At 38.7% G+C, this 23820-nt stretch overlaps 1 protein-coding gene across 2 annotated transcripts in view; it reads left to right on the top strand.

Moving 5' to 3' along the window:
* Positions 1–1223: 1223 nt before the first annotated feature.
* LOC104982597 (tenascin-N-like) overlaps positions 1224–23820 on the top strand; it is a 41912-nt gene continuing 19315 nt past the window's right edge. For both annotated transcript variants that reach the window (XM_010832017.1, XM_010832016.1), the window contains exons 1-10: positions 1224–1492; positions 3237–3284; positions 5008–5142; positions 5543–5678; positions 6148–6402; positions 8630–8844; positions 12561–12750; positions 12857–13162; positions 14678–14953; positions 20021–20290. In XM_010832017.1, the coding sequence (XP_010830319.1) occupies positions 3237–3284; positions 5008–5142; positions 5543–5678; positions 6148–6402; positions 8630–8844; positions 12561–12750; positions 12857–13162; positions 14678–14953; positions 20021–20290 (1831 nt within the window). In that variant the 5' untranslated portion in view covers positions 1224–1492. The remainder of the gene's footprint in view (positions 1493–3236; positions 3285–5007; positions 5143–5542; positions 5679–6147; positions 6403–8629; positions 8845–12560; positions 12751–12856; positions 13163–14677; positions 14954–20020; positions 20291–23820) is intronic.

Genomic DNA, 23820 nt, shown 5'->3' on the forward strand with positions numbered 1-23820 from the left:
ACAGCCACTGAGGGTGTGCACAGACCACCAACGCCACCCCTCAATCGGCCGCACCGACCTGCCCTCACCTCCTTTTATGAAACCGACTCTTCCCACTCCCCCTCCAGGAATGGGCAAGGGCACCTGTTTCTTGCTCTCACTTCTTCCAGGTGCAGCAAGAGTCCCAGTAAAGCCACGTCTGAATTCTTCATCTGGCCTCTTAACAATTTCTGATTAGGAGACAGGCTGGGACCGGAAATCTTGGACCTGAGACCCTTTGCTGCAGTGCTTGCACATGGACAAATGTCTCGTTGTGCAACAAAATACAAAAAAAACTCATAAGGACCTAAAAATAACTGCGTGCATGTGCAGTTGGGAAAAAACATAAAGAACAAGGTGTACACACACACAATTCCACTTCTGAGGACTCAGGAGCAAAAGCAGGGCATCCCCAGGGTACTACATATGCACCCAGCAAAGGGAGGAGCAGACCACCTAAGCCACCCTGTCCTGACCTCCAGACCCTCACCGCTTGTAGGGAACCAGCTCGCCTGACTTAGGGAGGGAGCAAGCAAGGACACCTGTTACTTGTTTTCGCTCCCTCCTGTTGCAACACAGGTGCCAATAAAGCCTTGTCTGAATTTCTTATCTGGCTTTTTATCAGTTTTTACTGATTAAGAAGTCCAAGAACCCTGGCTGGTGACAATCATAGAGTTTAAGGACCCTAGTAGTAACAAAGGCATCTTGTTGTGTTTTAGTCACTTTCGAGTTGGACTCTTCGCAACCCTATGGACCCTAGGCCGCCAGGCTCCTCTGTCCCTGGGATGTTCCAGGCAAGAATACTGGAGTGGGTAACTATTCCCTTCTCCAGGGGATCTTCTCCACCTAGGGATGGAACCCAGATCTCCCACATTGTGGGCAGATTCTTTACCATCTGAGCCACCAGGGAAGCCCGAAGACATCATGAGTCAAAACAATTTTTAAGTTGCCAATGTCAAGGGTGACTTGGCTAAGATGATAGAGGAACCAGGAGAGAGTGATGTCAGGAAAGCTAACTGAGAAGACCTCAGGATAGAGGAAGGGCTCCAGCAACATTGTCAAACACTGCAAAAACCAAACAAGCAAACAGCCCACACAGCTGTTAACAATGAAGGAAGGTGGCTTCATACGAAGCCCAAGGATGAACTTAAAACTGGGATTTTTTTTTCACAGTCAAGGCCAGTCGACTTGTTTTTCCTAAGAGGCCAATTCATGTTCCCCTTCACCGCCCTATCCTTTACTCCCTTCTTCTACGTAGTGTAAGTCTCCTTCAAAAATCGCTGATTTGAGGGACTCACTTCCCACTCCTTTCCCCCTCCCCCCTACTTGCCATTTCCTTGGCGACCATCACTTAATTAACCCAGGGAGAGAGAGGGCGTTGCCGGAGGGAACAGAATCCACCCGAGCAGCTGCTGAAAGAGCCGGAGAGGAGCGAGGGCTGGCTGAGCGGAGAGAAGCACGGAGCAGGCGCGAGGTGGGGGCGATGGGCGGCTCCCCACCTCCCGGACCCGGTCTCTGGGGCGCAGCACGTGTCGCGCGAAACTTGCAAAGCGCGGGCTACGCGACGGGGGCTCAAGGTCTGGGTGGTGTCGGGGCTGCGGGGACGCATTGGCACCCGCAGGTTCCTCCTCTGAGCACCCATCGCGCCTTGGCTCCCAGGTCTCTGATCTTTCTTCTTTCTCCACCAGTCTAACCATTCTTAAAATCCCCGTCTTTTCCTTTAAACTCTGTTCTTTCCTCCTTTGTTCAAAAGTGGACTATTGCTAAAACGGCGCGCCTCGGGGCTGCTGCTATTTTTTTCCTTCACTTTGGGAGCAACGGCTGAAACTTAAGAGCTGAATTTGAGTGGGGTTGGGGCTTCTGTTCTGGAGAAGGAAACGGCAACACACTCCAGTATTCATGCTTGGAGAATTCCATGGACAGAGGAGTCTGGTGGGCTACAGTCCATGGAGTCGCAAAGAGTCGGATACGACTGTACAATTAACAGTGGGGCTTCTGTGGTGGCTCAGACGGCAAAGAATCCGTTTGCAGTGCAGGAGACCCAGGTTGGATCCCCGGGTCAGGTAGATAGATCCCCTGGAGAAGGAACTGGCAACCCACTCTAGTACTCTTTCCTGGAGAATCCCATGGACAGAGGAGCCTGGCGGGCTGCAGTCCATGGGGTAGCAAAAAAGCCCGACGTGACTACCAACGTACTTTTTGGACTTGAACAGGCAGCTGGGAGCGATATTTGCATTTTGGTGTTTTTGTATAGCACACAAACCTTCGAAATTCTACTTGACTGCTTAGATTTGGGGGAGAGGGGAGTTAATAACACAGCCCCGCCAAGGGAACGCTCATAACAGGTTGCTGAGAAAAATGAAGAGGGTTAAAGCTTTGCAGTTTTGTGGAGGAGCCTGTGAATTGAATGATTAGGTATTTTTTAACCAGGCTGCATTTTATCTGAGGTGAACACCTGCTTAAGGTTTAAGAACACCTACAGAGGATTTTGTAGGAAGAAACGTGCTTTAAAAGAACGGGCTTTACAAAGCTTTAAGGTTGATCCTGGGGACCTATTTGCTATTAATGGTATTTCTCAGTTTTAGACATATGTATTTCTTGGGGGGAAAAAAAAAGTTTTTTTTTTCTTTATACCTCAAGTTGAATGTGAGAGTTGAGTCCCCAGCGATTAAGATTCCTGGGACAAGTTACACAAGCTTTTTGAATCAATGCATTTTTAAAACAAAAGAAATTGAATATTGAATTGTTTTTCCCATTTAAGTTTCAATTTCATCCACAGTATTTGAAATATTTTTCAGAAAGATGGTATAATTTTAAAATGTGAGGAATTACTTCCAGCAAAGTAGCACTGTGTAGGTGTTCTAGATTTTCATTAATTAAGCTTAAATACTTTCACACAATGCAATGTAATTTTGTATAAATGCCTGATAATTCATTTGATTGCTAACACTTCCTTTGTATTTAATTATGGCAGCTCCTAGAAGAAAATTGTTTGGCTGTTTGTCATCTGTTGAAAAGTATTGATGTATCCAGTTTTATTGGGTGGACAATATCACGAAGCACTTACTTATCAATGCCTTAATGTTTGGTTGGATGAGCAGTCTAAATCGTAAAGACATGATTTTAAAGTGATACATGCACAACCTAAGGAATGTTCAATAGTTTAATTTTGAAGCTAAAAATATACATGTTTAATTGAGCTGAATATACTTTTGCAGATGGAGAAATCAATTATTCTACTGCTCTGCATACAGTATGTTGCTAAGGTAAGATATTTTTTAATGTACCCTTTTTGGAAAAACGAATGGGCAAGAAGTTATTGCATTGAGTCTATTTTGGAAAATAGAGTATAAGAGAAATAACACTAAATATTAGATTTAGCACCTAAGAAAAAATGTCTGCTAGGTTGCTTTGCAGATATATGCATATTGGTGGCAGCTGTTTTCACTGCTTGCAGATTGTTTGGGGGGATAATCACTGGAGAAGGAGGGATCAGAACCTGGTAAAAGACCAGGTAATAGTGAACCATTTTAAAGTTGTTTTTGGTAGGAAGTTTGATGAATATATCATTCTCTTGAGAGTTGAATTCTTATTTGTCGTCTAGGGAACATAAAAGTCTCTGATAATGTGGTCTGGCTGTTTTGCCTCAATTGCTAATATTTTCTTTACCTACAAATGAACCAAGGTTTTAAAATTAGAGTCAAGTGAGTGTTTTGCACTCAAACGTAGGTTCATTCTGAGTGTTGTCAACAATCTGTTATCATCAAGGCACACAGTCTGGCGTGCTAGGACGGTGTGCTGGGATCTTGTTTCTTTATCCCCGTTGACCCCAGAATCACCGAGTTTCCTACTGTGCTGCGTGTGGTAGTTGCTCAGTTGCGTCCAACTCTTTGCAACCCCGTGGACTGTAGCCCACCAGGCTCCTCTGTCCATGAAAATTTCCAGGCAAGACCACTGGAGTAGGTTGCCATTTGCTATGCTATGGGATCTTCCTAACCCCAGGATCGAGTACGCATCTCCTCCTTCAGCAGGCGGATTCTTTACTACCAAGCCACCTGGGAGACCATGGTGTTTCCTGCTGCTGCTGCTGCTAAGTCGCTTCAGTCGTGTCTGACTCTGTGCGACCCCAGAGATGGCAGCCCACCAGGCTCCGAAGTCCCTGAGATTCTCCAGGCAAGAACACTAAAGTGGGTTGCCATTTCCTTCTCCAATGCATGCAAGTGAAAAGTGGAAGTGAAGTCGCTCAGTCACGTCTGACTCTTAGCGACCCCATGGACTGCAGCCCACATGCATCTAAAGTTTGCCTGCTTGCATTTTACTTGCCTTTCTTTTACTCATTATTATAGTTGATTTACAGAGTTGTGTTAGTTCCTTCTGTACAGCGAAGTGAATTGTTTCTACATATATCCACTCTTTTTGTAAGATTCTTTTCCCATATAGGTCTTTACAGAGTGTTGAGCAGAGCTTCATGTGCTGTATAGTAGGACCTTGTTAGTTACCTCTTTTGTATATAATGATGTATATATGTCAGTCTCAACCTTCCAGTTTGTCCCTCCCCAGCCTTTCCCCCTTGTAACCATAAACTTGTTTTCTGTATCTGTGACTCTTATTACTGTTTTGTAGATAAGTTCATTTATATCATTCTTTTTTTGATTCCACATATAAGCGATATTCATACAATATTTGTCTTTCTCTGACTTCCTTAACTTAGTATGATAATCTCTAAATCTATCCATGTTGCTGCAAATGGCATTATTTTGTTCTTTTTTTTTATGTTTACTGGCCTTTAAGTTTTTTCCCAAACTGTGCTTATAAATAGTGTATCCAATGGATGTTATTTAATTCATGTGTGGAAATTAATGTTTCTAAAATATTTTAAAATTATAATTTGGTATAGTCTAGGTTTCATTTTTGTAAATTTGCTTATGAAACATTAACCAAGAATGCATTTTAACTTTTCTTCAGCATTAGTTTTCTTTCTCATTTCAGATCTCAAGAAGTTTCCACTATACACCAAAGAATAAACAAACAGCAGTTTTTATTGAATGGGATGAATTTCCTAAGGGAGGAAGTCCTGAATTTTATTTTTTAAAATACCAACTTGTTAATAATTTTGCTCAAAAAGTAAGGCATCTTTTATTTTATGGCTCTGATAAAAGTGAGCATAATAAGTCTGTTATAACTAAATGCCTCATCATGAATAGGAATTTAATAGCTATTGCAATTTCTTACTTAATTTTACTAATATATATAATTCTAGCATTTTATGAACTATCTTTAATAACTAGATCAGAATAGTATCTGACTATTTCATCATTAGAATGTTTATGAATTTTCCTTTATAGAATTTACATACTACACAATATTTAAAAAAGTAATATTTTATGTAAAAATAATTTATGTATGTTTGGATTTCATATTGGAAAAACTGCTATGAAGATATACAGCAGTCAAACTTCTAATTATAGTGTATCTTACATGGTTAATAAACATTTCTTAGGCAAATGAACCTCCTTATTTACAGAATGTTCAAAAGATTCTTGCAGAACCACCAAAGTTTCCAAAATCAATACTAACACTAGAAGAAAATGAAGATTATGACATCATTATACAGTCTGTAAAATATGGACAAATTTTAAGTGAAAAGTCATTTCAAACTCGTAAGTAGTGTGTGTTGTTCAGCTATCTTACCTAATCTTAAAAGGAAAAATGTTTTATTACCAGATAATTTGAATTTTACAATGATGAACAGATATGTAACGGTAATCAAAAACACATCATGATAGTATTTTGCTTGATTATAATTTAGTTTTCAAAATTTACAGGAACTTGAAGCTAAAGTAAGAATACAGTTTTCAGTTTTGGCATTTAATGTGTGCCAGTATGGTAGATAGGTTTAGTGAAGATTTACGTATAATCCAGATTACCCTTAACAAACTATAATGTGGATTGTAATCTGCTGTAATTCATTCATTCTAAATAGAGTACCAGAAACTCCCATATAATCCAGGAAAGATTTTGTAGTTAGATCAAGTTTTTCCATCATGGTGAATCTTTGGTAATCAATATCCTTTGTGTTTCATTCCGTTTTATTTGAAACTGTGCTAATTATTCGCCCTGATCTTTTAGGTGGAGTATCAGCTAGAAATATTAAAACAGTAGCAACAAGTACGAGTGTTTCTTTTAACTGGAGTGTGCTATCTTCCAATGATATTTTGGTGTCAATATCGCTTAATAATTCTTCACAAATTATGCAGAATGTCATGTTTTATGAGTGGGATGACTTGAAACCTGCCACCTTATATGTTTTTACACTTGAATTTAAACAGTTGCATTTGGATTTTATAAATATACTTCAGAGATTGGATATTCAAATTGAAACAGGTATGTAGATATTTATTAATGTATGTATTATGTATCTTGTAGATAAATTGGTAGCCTTTAAAAAGTGATTCAGCCAAGTATTAACCAGTGTAAACTACTTGTAAATGAATTAGCATAGTCCTCTTTTTCTAACTATATTATTCCGATATTTGACTGATTTATTGAACAAGCCGGGTTTAGCCGGTAAAGATAATTTTTCTTCCATCACTTCTTTTAAACTGAACCAAGTGGGTGCTCTTTCCTTTAACTCTGACAGTGGTTCATATAGATTTTCCAGGAGATACTGGAGGACAGAGGAGCCTGGCGTGTTATAGTCCATGGGGTTGCAAAGAGTTGGACATGACTTAGTGACTGAACAACATATAGAGTCCATGAATTTTTAGGTAACTTCAATATACCAATGAATGGTCTCATTTTCAGGTATTAAAGTATCATTAAAATGTAGTATAACATAGAAATATTTCATGAGCACACCCAGAATGCAGTGGACCCTCATAAATAATACAAGGTGAGAAGTATAGCTCAGCAGACTTAGAGTGCTAACTACCAACTCTGGTCTCAAGTTATTTTTCAGAAACATAGCATCAAATTGGATGCTAGGACATTTAGAGAGATTCTAGTCCAGAATGGTTGCTTTATGGTATGTCAATGGATTGTATCTCTAAGAGGGAAATTCGTTTAAGAATCTGTGTCAAATAAATCTATCTTTCCTGAAGGAGGAAAAAAATATATAAATTTTTCATTCTATTTGAAGTTTCTCTATTACTCATCCCCGATCAGACCTGACCTAAATTTAAAATACTGCAAGGGGGAGCTGAATGTGTTCAATTTTTTGTGTCTTCCTATTTCCTGTTCCTTCTTACACGTAGATTTGAGGACAGAGTCCTAGATGGCTGATAGGGGCAATGCACTTTCTGTGATGGGCTGAGTCCCATTTCAACACCCTGTACAGGAACATTAAATGAATCACAATATCTTTTATAATAAATTTTGTTAATAAAAAGACAATAAGGTAGTTAAAGCATTTCCTCTCATACTTCTTCCCCAAGGAAAACAAGACAACAGTTCAAAATATTCTTTACAGAGTGAACTAAGTCAGAAAAAGAAAAAAATATATGTAACACATATATATGAAATCTAGAAAAATGGTTCTGATGACGAACCTATTTGTAGGGTAGGAATAAAGATGCAGACATAGAGACTGGATTTGTGGACATGGAGGGAGAGGGTGGGATGAACTGAGAGTAGCACTGACCTATATACACAACCATGTGTAAATAGACGGTGGGAAGCTGCGGTATAGCACGGGGAGCTCAGCTCAGTGCTCTGCCGTGACCTAGAGGGATGACCTGAGGGGGATGGGAGGGAGCTAAGAGAGGGAGGGGATATATGTGTGTATATGTGTGTGTGTGTGTGTATCTGATTCAAATTGTTGTGCAGTAGAAACTAACACAGCATTGCAAAACAATTATACTCCAATTAAAAAAAAATCCTTCTTACATCTTCCTAATCTGTTGGGTTGGTCACTGATGCTTCATTAGCATCAGCATATTTTTACTCTGAACAGGCTGATATTTTCCTGTCTTTCTATGGTGTGTAATCTTGGAGAAAGGACTAAATGGCCAGCCATTCCAGTTTTTTTTTTTTTCTAGGAAGTGAACCCATTTGAAATCAAATGACAAAGAGCAGAATTCATAGCAAGCATGATGTTTTGTGTATGTGTGCATGTACGCTGAGTCATACCTGACTCTCTGCGACCCCATGGACCATAGCCTGCCAGGCTCCTCCGTTCCATGGAATTTCCTAGGCAAGATTACTGGAGTGGGTTGCCATTTCCTACTCCAAGAGAGCCCTCTAAATTTAAAAAAAAAAAGCCTGAAATTTACTTTAAAAGTTCTCTAGCAGTATAAGAGTAAGGGAAAGGAAGGGTAACCTAAAGTAATTTAGAAAGAAAAATATTTGTGGTTTTGTGTTAAATTGTAATTGGGCGATAATTCTGTATAATTAATTCTTAAAGCTACTTAAAACTATTTTAGTTGGTAGTAATTCACTTACTACTAGAATAAAGCAGCTTTAGCGCTTTTATTGGTTTGGGAGAAATATAAGGAAACTGTACAGTTAATTCTATGAGGTTTTTAGAGTTAACCTCTGTAGATGTTAAGAAATAGAATTATGAAATGTTATATTGCTGAATCCATCTTTAACAAAAGCATTTTTCTTTTGGTAGGTTCATGTTCACAAGGATGGGTAGCATTAAAAAATAGCTGTTATAGAATTAGCAAAGAGAGTAAGCCATGGAATATAGCCCAGCAATACTGTAAGCTGTCCTTAAGTTCTGCACACCTGGTGGATATAAAAAATGAGGAGGAAAAAAAATTTGTATTTTCACATCTCAGGTCAAAGAATCAAATAATAATATGGACTGGTCTTAACGACTTTAAGGTCAGTAGATATAAAGAATATGTATTGTGATAAAACTGTTTTTACCTATGTTCGTTCATTCATCTATTCCTTCTTACCGTAATTCAGTAAATATTTAATGAGTACTTATAAGCAGGGGATTCCCTGGTGGCTCAGACAGTAAAGAATACACCTGCAATGTGGGAGACCTTGGTTCAATCCCTGGGTTGGGAGATCCCTTGGAGAAGGGAACGGCTACCCACTCCAGTATTCTGGCCTGGAGAATTCCGTGGACTGTATAGTCCATGGGGTCGCAAAGAGCTGGACACGACTGAGCGACTTTCACTTCACTTCCTATAAGCCAGACACTGTCTCTATTTTTCCAGTATCTCTCTTTCTTAGAGTATTTATAGGTTCACAGCAAAATTGAAGGAAAGACAGAGATTACACATGTACCCTCCACCTCCAGACACACATTGCCTCCCCCATTAGCAGTATCACTAACCAGAATAGTAATCTGTTACAACCCAGGAGCCTGTGTTGATACATCATCATCACTCAAAGCCTAGGGTTTCCATCATGGTTCAGTCTTGGTTTCATTCATTCTATGGGTTTGGACAAATATATATCCCTCATTTTAGTATGGTACAGAGTATTTTCATTGTCCTAAAAACCCTCTTCCCTGTCTGCTCATTCCTTCCTCACCTCCTCCAATCTCTTTTGTAGGCATTCATTTCTTTACCTAATTTTGCTTTAATTTTGGTTTTCCCCAGACCCCTCTTAAATATGAGTGAACTTATCCATTTCTTATTTTTATTCCACCTGAACCAGTTCTCAAATGTTTATCTAGCCCACTTTCCTCTTATGAGTTTCAGTTCAGTTCAGTTTAGTCACTTAGTCGTGTCCGACTCTTTGCGGCTCCATGGACTGCAGCACACCAGGCCTCCCTGTCCATCACCAACTCCCGGAGTTTACCCAAACTCGTGTCCATTGAGCCGGTGATGCCATTCAACCATCTCATCCTCTGTCATCCCCTTCTCCTCCTGCCTTCAATCTTTCCCAGCATCAGGGTCTTTTCACATGAGTCAGCTCTTCACACCAGGTGGACAAAGTATTGGAGTTTCAGCTTCAGCATCAACCCTTCCGATGAATATTCAGGACTGATCTCCTTTAGGATGGACTGGTTGGATCTCCTTGCAGTCCAAGGGACTCTCAAGAGTCTTCTCCAACACCACAGTTCAAAAAGTTTCAGACATCTAATTTTCTTCTGCTTATTTCTTTTGAAATTTTCCACAGACACTTAAATATTACCAAAACTGACTTGACACATCCTTCCCATCAAACCTGCTCCACTTCCTCTATTTCTTACCTCTGTGAACAATACAATAATATGAACCTGAAAGCTTGGAGGTCTCCATTTCACTTCTTTTACTGTAGACATCCAGGTTTTAGAGTTCAGTTTTACTAAAAGAGATACAGAACAATCTGAAGATTTTGGTCAATACCAGTGAGATAAGGAGTGAGTGACATTTTTCTCCAAACATTCCTACCCCTGTGGAATAGCTCATGAAATCTCATTTTGGTTAAAGTTTTGTAGGAAAGCTTGAGACATAACACTACCTTTGTCTAATCTGTGTTTTCTTCCTGGTGTTCCATTTATTTTTATTTCCTGCCACTCTGTTCTCCATGAGACACCCTGATCTCTCGTGACCCAAGGCAAATTCTATCAGTTTTGATACCAGTTTTTCTTTGGAACTTTGTGTATGCTTGGGTGAAACTGTTGGCAATCTTTAACTGCATTTTCATCATTCCCTTAATGAGATTTATTCATCTTTTAATGGGCAGTGAAGGAAATTCTAATGAAGATTCCTCAAACCACAGTTCATCTCAGAAGTCCCCCTTCCAGTGTGCTAGTCTTTCCAGTAGGCCAGTTATATACATCTATTTCTTTCCTGCTTCTGGCATGGTGGTTCTGAACTGTTTAAATTAGAATGCTGTCTTCCAATAGTTATGGTTACTGGTTTTTGTTATGAAGTTAGATCATATGCTAATGCGAGGCAAAGTGAGGCTCTCAAGGCATCCTTGTGGTGGTTATGAATTTTTCTAAAGCGTCTAAGATACAGATTCTGCTTTAAGGTACTTAAAAATAATTTGAAAAGTAAGTGAAACATCAAAGTAACAATTAAAAAAAAACTTCCTTTGTAATAATAGCTGAGTCCTATAATATCTTCTAAGTGCTAAGTGTAGTTCTATATGATTTACTTGTATGACAGAGGAAATTAGCACACCTGTGGACAGGCATCAGAGTCTGACCTTAACCACTATATTCTATGACCTTTAAAGCTGGTCTCTTGAGGTTGACATCAGAGTTAACTTCTGGGTCAATCCTTGTGGTAGACTGAGAAAGTCATCAACCCTTTAAGTAAACCCATGCTGAGTAAGTGTGAGTTTGTTACTGGATGTCATAGAAAAAGACTGATTCGTCATTACATCCTAGCTTCCAAATGGGACTTGGCCACTCAATAGGAACTTAATGAAAGATTAATAATTTCTATATTCTACTTTTGGAAGGGTTACATAGGTAATTCTCATTGAGTTCTCGCAACAGCCTTATGAATAGGCAATGTAATTATTCTCATTTTATAGATAAGGAAAATGAGCTCAGAAATATCCTGGGTCACATAGCTAATAAATGGCCATGCCAGACCTCAAACCTGTGTCTTGACTAACACTTATGCCCTAATCATTTGACCATACTGCCTCTGAGCCTCTGTCTGTTTTCAAAATGGCAGAACAGTATATGCAATACAGCAGGCTCTTTAAGGAAATTATATTCCTCCATTCTACTTGATGGAGTTGGAATGTACTGTTTTAAAATCTCTTTAGAATATCTGCAGGGAGCAGATCTTTTTAGTTTTCATCCATGCCTCTAGCTTGGCACTGTGCTTAATGCTGGGGATGGCGTCATAAACACAGTATGGACATAGTCTCAGTTTTCATAGAACTCATTGTCTCTAAGAATTATATTTGATTTTGAGGCACTGTGATGTGCCTGGTCTCTTGCATTCATACTCTAAACCTGTTGACTGCCACGCAGAGTGGTCCTGATGAGCTCCACTACACTGGTGAAAATATTTCATTTCTGAGAGGTTAGCAGTTGTCTGTTACTTAGATAGTAAGTGGCAAAACTGTTGATTAGAATCCAGCTGTCTAAGCTTGTCAAAGCTTCCACTTTTCCTACTACCCCTTTCAAGGAGAGTATCCACTACCTAGAGGGAGATTTATTACCTTTGAAAGTTGAGGTTGATGATACTCACTACTGACATCCTTAGCAGAATGGTAATTGAAACCTCTTCTGATGCTTACGACTTACTGATGACTTGACTCAAAATAACCTCTGAAGAATAAAGGGTCTGTGCCTGGCATTGTTTTGAGCACTTCACATGCACTGCTTGTAATGCTCACAACAAATTAGATGTAGTTTCTATCACTACACCTGTTTTACAGATGAGAAAACAGAGGTTTAATGTGAAAATTTACTCTCCTGATGACATGGCTAATGAATGGATGAAAATGAACTCTGCCTCCAGCTCAGAATCTTTATCATGAAAGAAATCTACATGAAATATGAAACTGGTTGATGATTTAACCATCTTAGAAAATTTTATAATATAGATATCTAATAAAAATCTTTAAATACACATATTTGAAATGTGACTTTTCCTTTAAATTGGCTTAATTTGTACATCTTATTACAGAAAGAAGGTCATCTCACATGGACAGATGGATCATCTTTTGACCTTAAGGAAAATGAAATACTTTCTTTCCCACTACTACCCAAGAATGAAACAGATTGCTACATTTTACAGCAAAACTCAACTGGATCAAACTATTTCTTTACAGGATTTTTCTGTTATATTCCGTTGCCATATATTTGTGAATATGAATGTAATTATTTTTTTAGTATTTGTCTATTCATGCATCTTATTCTTTTATTACTTTAAAGACAGAATTATAATTTCTAATAAAAATAATTCTCTTCTATTTCTTTTAGCACCTTCTCTGCATGAAGACCTTTTGTTCTATATAAAGGATGTTGGAACAACTGAAGTTGTATTTAGTTGGAATAATTTGAGTGCTTGGAATAATTTGAATAAGTGGCTGAAACTTGGGTATAAAATTATCATTAAGTATTATTTAGATTGTACAGAAGAGCAACATTTTGAAAGCATGCCCCCAGATACTACAGAGAAAGCAATTACACAGTTGTATCCTGGCCGTGTTTACAGATTTTTATTCTCTGCAATAAATGAATGGGAGGCAAAAACTACTTTAAGTCCAGTATTCGTTGTTGAAACACGTAAGTTACAAGATATATGAAAGTATAATTTTTCAAATATTTAATATCATCATTAGCATGTAATTCCTGAGGGTCTGCTATTTTCTTATAAGATTCTGAGAAATCTCTAACCATTTAAAATTACAATGAATCTGTTTATGTGTTTGGCTTTCCTATTAAACTATATACCCAGAAGGGCAGGAACTATATCTTATTTACAGTAATGAGACCGGTTCCCAGTTCACAGTAGGTAATAAGTTTGGGGGAAGCTGAATTTTTGATGTGCTAAAGCAGGAGATAAACAGACATGCATCCTGGATTATAAGGGACTTACAATGGAGAGAATTAGTAAGGAATAAAATTAAATGCAAACAAAATTGTATAGAAAAGTGTAATTACCCAAATTCCCAGTCCATGGTACATTTAATAAATGCTTTTTAGAATTCAGAGGGTGAGTGATAGGGGCAGAATTATGGAAAGGATAGGTTTAGATTTAAACTTGAAGGAAGAAAAGCACATCGTGAGCAAAAGTGTGGTGATGTGAATTTGTAGGAAAAGAACAGTGTGGATCGACTGGAGATCTTCAGGCATAAGGGTAGCAGTGGTCTGAGCAGTAGGTGGCATCAGATTTGGGCATGCCAGCAGTTTCCTTTTAGATGGTTGGACTTGACCCTAGAAATGAAGGAAGTCCATGAAGACTATGGTTTCTAAGCCTTGTTTTACCTTTTCCAAGTACTTTAATGCATTATTCTACAGTCTGTCTCCCAGCGTTTGGAATAGCTTTAGAGAAGTGAGAACTGAGCTTCAGAAAGAAGTAAACTGACGAGACTAACATGGCTTGTTAATCCAGGCAGGAATTTGGGCATCCAGATGGTCTTATTTTAACTGTTGAATTATTGCTTCTAAAGAAAGAATCAAAAAGAATGTATGTGCATGTCTGTGTGTTGGGAGGGTAGGGAACGGATACAGGTTTGAGGCTGATAATTGCAAGGTGCTGTTTTAGGAAAACTAATATGGAGGGATTAACTGGGGAAATAACTGGCACCAGATGAAACAATTTGGAGTTGGGAAATATTTCTGTAAGAGGATGAATGCCTGAGTTCCAGTGATGCTAGGGATGAAGAATGAATAATATGAAGTCCCCGCCCTCTTGTCGCAAGGCAGAAAGAAAAGACACATATAACATGATGACTGAGTGCCAGAAGTAGCATTTTGGTGACGCTTATAATAAAATTGAACAGTAGTATGTGTCAAACACTTTGACAAGTGCTTTACCCTCCACATTTTATTTAATCTTCATAATTACTACTGTAATACCTATTTTATATTCAAAAAACCTGAGGCTCAGAAAGAACAAGTAATTCACTCAGGAAGTTGGAGATATAAATTGGAAGGGTCAGGGCTCAAATCTAATTTTCCTTTTCTCTCCAAATGTAGAGTATCATGGAAGTACTGAGAAGTAAGAGGTTATTCTGCCAAACCGTATTACTAGTATAATGTCTTTTTTTTTTTTTTTGGTTTCTTCTTATCTACTAGGTCCATTATCACCCCAAAATGGCACAGTTACTTATGTGACCCCAACGGAAATATTTTTACACTGGGATGCTCCAGATCCTGTATCTTTTGACCATTATCTTGTGGTTATTTTGGATGCTGAAAATGCTAAATTAGAAGAAGTGTTTGTTGAAAAACCCAACACATCCACAACAATTGGAAATCTCAAAATTTTCCATCATTATCTGATCTATCTATTCAGTGTGGCAGAAAGAGAAACTCTAAGCTACTTTGAGAAACCTATTTCAGCCATTACAGGTATGGGCACATTTTGCCTTTTGATCAGTACAAACTGCATACTTTGAAATACTGTTTTGCTGAAATTTAATTGTGTTGATCCTTCATTAGTACAAAATGATCACAGTTGAACATTTGTCTAGATGTTGAATCATGACTCTAAGCATGGATTCTAAATACTAAATTAATTTAGATTTACACGAACTTCTTAAATATCTGCATTTTTCCTACCAGAGTTCCTGGAAGGAATATTTCTTACCATAGCCTTTGTTGGAAAATAAATTATCCTAAAAGATGAGGATTAGTTACCCAGTTGTCTTTGATAGCTTCAGACCCAGCAAGTAGGTCTGCACATTTAATCATGCTCTTTTCCTGTGCAATGTTATGCGTTGACCTCTAGGGGGCAGTGTCACCTTTTGGCAAAGACGGTTCTAAACTACACTCACCTCCGCATAGCAGTTTTTGAATCACTGTCTAACATAATCATTAAAGTAACCTCTCTTTTAATTAAGCATTCTATTTACCCCCTAAAGTCAGTCTTTTTGGAAAGGAGAAAACTCGATTCATGAAAGCACATAACTCAGCACATTGTATCGTTTGTGCAATGTGTAGTTAACACGGTTACCTGCAAGGTTCTTTGAAATTTCACCAGCTAAAATTTAAACACGAGAACTGAGGGAGGGGGAATGGAAAGCCTGCATGTGCACAGCCACAGATTAATTAACCTTCTCATACTTGGGAATACTTGGGATTCTTTGACAATGACGATGATGATTATTTGTAAAACAAATAACAAAATACATCATTTCATGCTTACTGAATGTAAATACTTAAGATACATGCATTCAGTGTTGCAAATCCTAATCAGAAGTATTTTTCCAGTTGGATACTAGAGAGCAGATGTTTTCTTATCCCCAGGCTCAGACAAAGCATGTCAACTGATACATGCTTGATTGAGTTCCTGACACTTTAGGAAGATGCTTTCATTTTTAACTGACAGGCAGACTAGGAGGATTTCTCACAGATTTAATTTTTAAATCAGATTAAAATCTTCCGTGGGATGTACCTATTTGTGTAGCAGAGGGACAGGAGAAAGGTATATGTGAGTCTCCACATTTAATTGCGTGACTTGCTATGTATGTTGACTCTAAACTGACGAAGCAGTGCATGTTTAAGGATTTAGTAATCCAGTCCTCTTACTTTCCTATGGTTGAAGCAATATTCCTTTTTTCCCCCCAATCATTGTTTACTCAATAGATTGTTTTAGTGTCAGGAATTGCATTGTAGACTAGAAATGCAAAGATGAATAAGACTAGGATCTACCTTCAGAGGACTTAACATCTTAATGCAGTGAGACAAACTTAAAAATAATGATTGTGTGTTATAATTGCTATGAAGGCTTCTGCTGTTGATACCATAGGAGCATAGGGAGGAATCGGTTAACTCAGACCGGGGTACAAGGATAGCTGTGAGAATCTTTGTGGAGGGTGATACACTGAGTCCTGAAGGGAGGTGAGAGTGAGCCGAGCAGAAGTGGGGGTGCACAGGCATGCCGCGAGGAGGCAAGCAGCGTGTGAGCAGGAGAGGACCGGAGTAGAGGCATCCACCTGGCTCTCGCTGGGAAAGCCAGAGGAGGCTTTTTGGAGACTGACAACTGAACATTAGGAAATGATGAGTGGATTGGCCTGGCGGGAGTACAGGGGGCATATATTGAGGGTCTGGAAAATGTAAGCTAAGCACTCAACAGGAAGAGACTTGATGGAGTACATTTTATTCATTAAAATTTAACTGTTCTGGGTTAATGGAGTCTTTGAAAATGTGGAAAAAATAATGGACTTTCTCCCATAAAAATGCACAGGCATGTATAGAAAATTCTTTGAGTAACTATAGGACTATAACAGACTCCTTAGTTTTGTAGGTGTGTGTGTAAGAAAATATATCTGAAATTGTTTCACCATGGAATCTTTTGAACAGTGTTTCTAATGGAACTATTCTGAAATTTCCTGATAATTTTATATAATCGATGTCAACACCTAGAGTCAAGCTAGCTTCAGTTTTGTGAAATGAAGTTACTATGAAATGAATAGACCCAGAATATTTTCCTAAGAAGTTAAAATGTAGTGTTTGATTTTGTTGATTAGGAAATTAACTTCAAAACATATTGAAAATCAACTTATAGTTTCTGAAAACAAAATGACTATGAAAATCATGGAGAGTTCTTTTTTAAATTATTTTTTAATTGAAGGACAATTGTTTTACAGAATTTTGTTGTTTTCTGCCAGACATCACATGAATCAGCCATAGGTGTACATATGTTCCCTCCCTCTTGAACCTCCCTCATATTTCCCTCCCATCCCACCCCTCTAGGTTGATACAGAGCCCAGGTTTGAGTTCCCTGAGACATACAGCAAATTCCCATTGGCTATCCATTTTACATATGGTAATGTAAATTTCCATACTCTACCCATACATCTCACCTCTCCTTCCCTCTTCCTGTGTCCATAAGTCTGTTCTCTATGTCTGTTTCTCCATTGTTGCCTTGCAAATAAATTCATCAGTACCATATTCCTAGATTCCATATATATGCGTTAGTATATGATATTTATCTTCTCTTTCTGACTTCTCTCTGTATAATAGGCTGTAGGTTCATCCACCTCATTAGAAGGGACTCAAATGTGTTCCTTTTTATGGCTGAGTAATATTCCATTGTGTGTATGTACCACAAATTCTTTATCCATTCATCCGTTGATGGACATCTAGATTGCTTCCATGTTCTAGCTATTGTAAATAGTGCTACAGTGAACATTGGGGTACATGTGTCTTTTTCAATTTTGATTTCCTCAGGGTATATGCCTAGGAGTGGGATTGCTTGGTCATATGGTGGTTTTATTCCTAGTTTTTTAAGGAATCTCCATATCGTCTTCCATAGTGGCAGCATCAATTTACATTCTCACCAACAGTGCAAGAGGGTTCCCTTTTCTCCACATCCTCTTCACCATTTATTGTTTGTAGACTTTTTGATGATGGCCATTCTGACCGATGTGAGGTGATATCTCATTGTAGTTTTGATTTGCATTTCTCTAGTAATGAGCATGGAAAAGGCAATGGCACCCCACTCCAGTACTCTTGCCTGGAAAATCCCATGGATGGAGGAGCCTGGTAGGCTGCAGTCCATGGGGTCCCTAAGAGTTGGATACAACTGAGCGACTTCATTTTCACTTTTCACTTTCCTGCATTGGAGAAGGAAATGGCAACCCACTCCAGTGTTCTTGCCTGGAGAATCCCAGGGATGGGGGAGCCTGGTGGGCTGCCGTCTATGGGGTCGCACAGAGTCGGACATGACTGAAGTGACTTAGCATCAGTAGTGAGCAATATTGCGCATCTTTTCCTGTGTTTGTTAGCCATCTGTATGTTTTCTTTGGAGAAATTTCTATTTAGGTCTTTTTCCCACTTTTTGATTGGGTTGTTTGTTTTTCTGGTATTGAGTTGTTTGAGCTGCTTTTATATTTTGGAAATTAATCCTTCATCAGTGGTTTCATTTGCTATTATTTTCTCCCATTCTGAGGGTTATCTTTTCACCTTATTTATAGTTTCCTTTGCTGTGCAAAAGCTTTTAACTAGGTCCCGCTTGTTTACTGTTGTTTTTTATTTCCATTACTCTAGGAGGTGGGTCATAGAGGATCTTGCTTTGATTTATGTCATTGAGTGTTCTGCCTATGTTTTCCTCTAAAAGTTTTATAGTTTCTGGTCTTACATTTAGGTCTTTAATCCATTTTGAATTTATCTTGTGTATGGTGTTAGAAAGTGTTCTATTTCATTCTTTTACATATAGCTGTCCAATTTTTCCATCACCATTTATTGAAAAGGCTATCTTTGCCCCATTGTATATTCTTGCCTCTTTTGTCAAAAATAAGGTAACAATAGAGGTGTGGGTTTATTTCTGGACTTTCTATTTGTTCCATTGGTTTATATTTCTGTTTTTGTGTCAGTACCGCACTGTCTTGATGACTGTAGCTTTATAGTATAATCTGAAGTCGGGAAAGATGATTCCTCCAGCTCCATTCTTTCTCAAGACTGCTTTGGCTATTCGGGGTCTTTTGTGTATGAATTGTGAACTTTTTTGTTCTAGTTCTGTGAAGAATGCCATTGGTAATTTGATAGGGATCACATTGAATCTGTAGATTGCATTTGGTAGTATTTTCATTTTCACAGTATTGATACTTCCTACTCAGGAACATGGAATCTCTCTCCATCTGTTTATGTCATCTTTGATTTCTTTCATCAGTGTCTTATAATTTTCTGTATACAGTTCTTTTGTCTCCTTAAGTAGGTCTATTCCTATATCTTTTATTCTTTTTGTTGCAATGGTGAATGGGATTGGAAAATCATGGAGAATTCTTTAAAGATTATTTAAGGTACAGCTTCTCTGATAGCTCAGTCAGTAAAGACTCTGCCTGCAGTGCAGGAGACCTGGGTTGAATCCCTGGGTTGAGAAGATCCCCTGGAGAAGGAAATGGCAACCCACTCCAGTATTCTCGAGTGGGTTGTACATGTACAACCCCATGTACAGAGGGTACAAAATCCCATGTACAGAGGAGCCTGGTGGGCTACAGTCCATGGGGTTGCAAGAGTCAGACTAAACCACCAAACCAAGGTAAAGCTATTGAACAGTTTAAAATTGCATAATTATCCTTACAAATGTGAACTAATTATTGATCATTGTGCCTTAGAACTATCAAAAGTTTAGGGGAGGCTTGTAACATAAGACAATGTGATTAAAAGGAAGGCATTACAATTTCCAGAGAATAGTAGTGAAATTGTAAGGCATGATATTCAAATAAATTGTGTAAGAAGAAAAACTAGTGTCTTTTGTTCAGTTATTACAAAAATAGTCAAGAACATTCTCCAATACTTGAATAGTAATAACAAAGACACTTTTTTCCCCCTAAAATTTAGTCCTTTTCAAGACATGGTGACATGAGAATTTGTTTACTTTAAACATGAATTAATACTAAATTGAGATATTTTTACTCAACAGCATGAGTAATAACAGACAATAAAATGTATGTATTTATGTATTTCTCAAAGGTATTAATCCACCTCAGAAAATTTGTGTAAAACCTGAAGATGTGGATGAAGACAGTATAATTCTCCAGTGGGAGCCCCCACAAGATAGCCATGAGGTCTACATTCAAATCAAATCCATAGCAGATACACGAGAGATCAGGAAGCTTTTTGTAAAGGATGCTAATAGATGCAAGATTGATCACTTAATCCCTGGAATGACATACGACATTGGAATGGCAACAGTAATGAATGGGAACTTGAGCGAGCTGGTAACTATTCAACAAACTCTAAGTGAGAATCAGATACTTTTCATTTCTTAATAGATATTTCCCTGACTTGGGGGTATTATAAAATAGTTTCTGATTTCTCTGGTAGCAGGTTTTACCTTTTTAAATAGATTGTTGGTGTATTTCAGGATCTGGAGCAATTTCCATCCATTGTATCTTGCAAGTGTCCTATGTTTGAATAAAGGCAGCACTGTTTATGTTTAGGAACTTCTTCCCAAAGTCACACTGTCTAGGTTTGAATCTGAGTTCAGCTATTTCACTAACCCTGGGCAATGCATTCAACCTGTTTAGGTTTCCAAATTTGTAAAGTGAAAATAGTGTAGGTTTCATGGGTTGTCCTGAGAATAACTGATTTAATAAATATAAGGACATAGAACAATGCCTGCCATATAGGCACCGTTTGTAATTTTTATTGTCTCCACAGAGGCATGCTGTAGCATACCAGAAGGAAATATTGACTGTATAAAAGGTTTAGGGCCAAAACATTTTTCATTTCTCAGACAAAATTAATTCAGTGAACAATAATTATTAAAAATGTAAAAAGGAAGAAGAAAGAAAAGGAAAAAAAGTAAATACATTAAATAATATTCATAGATATTTATAAATTGTGATAAACCTTAAGGAAAGCAGAAAAATTATGTCAATGAGGGTGTTAACTGAAAAAGAAGCACAGCATAAGAGCAGTGAGTTGCAGTTTTATTCAGGGATCTTGGTGAGGACTGTAGCCTAGGAGACAGCCTCTCAGAGAGCTTTGAGGAACTTGCTCCAAAGAGGCAGGGGAGAGGCCAGTATGCAGGTGATTTTGGCTAAGGGACCTATGCAGTCAAGCATATGTCATGGTGGAAGATTACTACTAGTCACACGGAACAAGTATCTCAGTTAATGATTTCAGTGCTTTTCCAAGTATGGGAAGATGTAAGGATATGGGGTCATTAACATTTTTCCTGAAGCATATCCAACTGTTTAAGGGCCTGTTCTGCCTGTTTTCACAAAGCATAGTGTGCTTCATTCTGCTATTCATCCTGAGTTCCTTTCTGGGGGTGTTGTAGGTCAACAAGGGCAGTGACTAATGATTTACTGTTCCCTTGCTAGAAGAGTGTGGCCATGACACACCTGGTTTACAAGAGTAATTGAAGAGGGATGGAGATGCTCCTGTAGATGAACTGTAAGAGGAGTTGCATTTGATGGAAGCTTAAATGATAAGGAGGAGCCAGAGCAGAACAAGATGGAGGAAGGGTACTTTAGAAATGAACAACTGTCATGAAGAATGTAAGACAAGGACAGATTTGGTGTCTGAGAACAAAAAGGCCAGGATAAGGAAGAGGGAGAAGGGTAGTAGGAAATGATATGGCATGAGGATTCGGGGTCAGAGCACAGGGAGCCTGCAGGCTGTGCTTTTGAGTTTGTTCTGAGGGCAGTGGAAATTCATTGAAGGGTTTATGCAGGAGAGGTGACAGGGTGAGCTCACCTTGTCACAAAAACGTCCTCCTGATATGGGCAAAGAATGATTTGTTTAGGGGCGAGAAAGGAACTGGGAAACTGGTTCCAGGGTGTTGTAGAGTCGAGGCAAAAGGTTATGGTGAGCAAGATAGGGAAGTGCAGCTGGAAAGTAGTGGCCGCGTTTTACAATATGAAAGTCTAAGCTTTCATGTTGGAGTGCTTATGATGAGTAAGTGAAAGTCGCTCAATCATGTCAGAGTCTTTGCCACCCCGTGGATGGTAGCCCGCCAGGCTCCTCTGTCCTTGGAATTAATTCTCCAGGCAAGAATATTGGAGTGGGTAGCCATTCCCTTCTCCAGGGGATCTTCCCAACTTAGAGATCGAACCCTAATCTCCTGCATTGCAGGTGGATTCTTTACCATGAGTTACCAGGGAAGCTCGTGATCATGAGCAGAGGAAGGGAGAAATGGGGTGTTTGACTTGACTAATTTAGGTGAATAGTGATGACTCTGAGGAAGGAAAGACCATTGGACCTCACAGGCCTTTTAGCTAACAATAAGGGTAATCTGCTGGGAAAAATGAATTAATTAAAACAAAATTATGTGTTAGCAGTGTCTACATTCAGCCAGCATGAAATCTTCCTGTTTTATCTTTCAAAGACTAAACTGAAATTTATTTCCATAGTTCCATACTTAAATTTTTGAGAAAAAAACTACCTAAAGATAATTATCATAGAAAACAGTTATGAAAAATAAGACAATTTGATAATTAAGCAAGATATATTGCTAAAAAATCTATTTTATATCTGCTAAACAACACAACATAAATTTATATGCAGGATAGAAGTATAAAACTTAAATGTGTAGATGAGAAATGAACTATTGTCTTAGAGCCACCAATCATTACCAGAATGGGGTTAGATTTTCCCCATATTGTCTCTGGGTCTAATTTTTTGCTCTATGAGATTTAGATCACTGAATATATTTTTAAACTGATTTTCACCTGTAAAGTCCTATCCTTGTTTGACTCTGGGGAACTTATTCAACCCACTTACCGATATGAGTCAGATACGACTGAGCGACTTCACTGTCACTTTTCACTTTCATGCATTGGAGAAGGAAATGGCAAGCCACTCCAGTGTTCTTGCCTGGAGAATCCCAGGGACGGGGAAGCCTGATGGGCTGCCGTCTACGGGGTCGCACAGCGTCAGACACGACTGAAGCGACTTTGCAGCAGCAGCAGCAGCAACCATCTAAAAACACACCTTACCATCCTTTCTAGATAGTCAGTTCCTTTGAAATCTTATGCAGATGTCTGTCTTCAGGTGCAAACATAGATCTAAACTCTGCTTAATTCAGATACTTATTGATAAAGTCAGTATCTAACATGAATGCTGAAATGTGGATTAACATATATAAATCTGAGGAAGGCTAATAGAATTTTAGGGCTTAAAGTTCTATTTAATGTTTTAAAAGTTTTTTCTTTTTGAACTGTTTTAAAGTTCAAAAACAGAGACCTTCTGGCCAGTGCAGTAAGGATATACCACGCTTCTGATCATTGTGTAATGCACCTCTATCATTTCCGTCTAGCTTGGAGCTGTGTCTGTTACTCCAGAGTGTCACAAAGCCTATCTGCTCATTGATCCATGTGAAAGGACCTCATGTTTGGAAACGCCCATTAGGTGCTCGTGGTGTCTATATTTCCTCTCCTTCAAATACTCCACTATTTCTTCCTTTTTTTAAAAAAAAAAAAAGTTATTTATCTTTGGCTCTTCTGGGCCTTCACTGCTGGGGACTCTTTTCTTTGTGATGGGTGTGGACTACTGTCGAGTTTCAGTGCTCGGGCTTCTCACTGTGGTGGCTTCTCTTGTGAGGAGTGCTGGTTCTAGAGCGCTCAGGCTTCAGTAGTTGCGGTTCCCCAGCTCCTGAGAAGGCGATGGCACCCCACTCCAGTACTCTCGCCTGGAAAATCCCATGGATGGAGGAACCTGGTGGGCTGCAGTCCATGGGGTCACAAAGAGTCGGACACGACTGAGCGACTTCACTTTCACTTCTCACTTTCATGCCTTGGAGAAGGAAATGGCAACCCACTCCA

Source organism: Bison bison, unplaced genomic scaffold, assembly GCF_000754665.1.
Source record: "Bison bison bison isolate TAMUID 2011002044 unplaced genomic scaffold, Bison_UMD1.0 scf7180017864535, whole genome shotgun sequence".
Classification (NCBI taxonomy): Eukaryota; Metazoa; Chordata; class Mammalia; order Artiodactyla; family Bovidae; genus Bison; species Bison bison.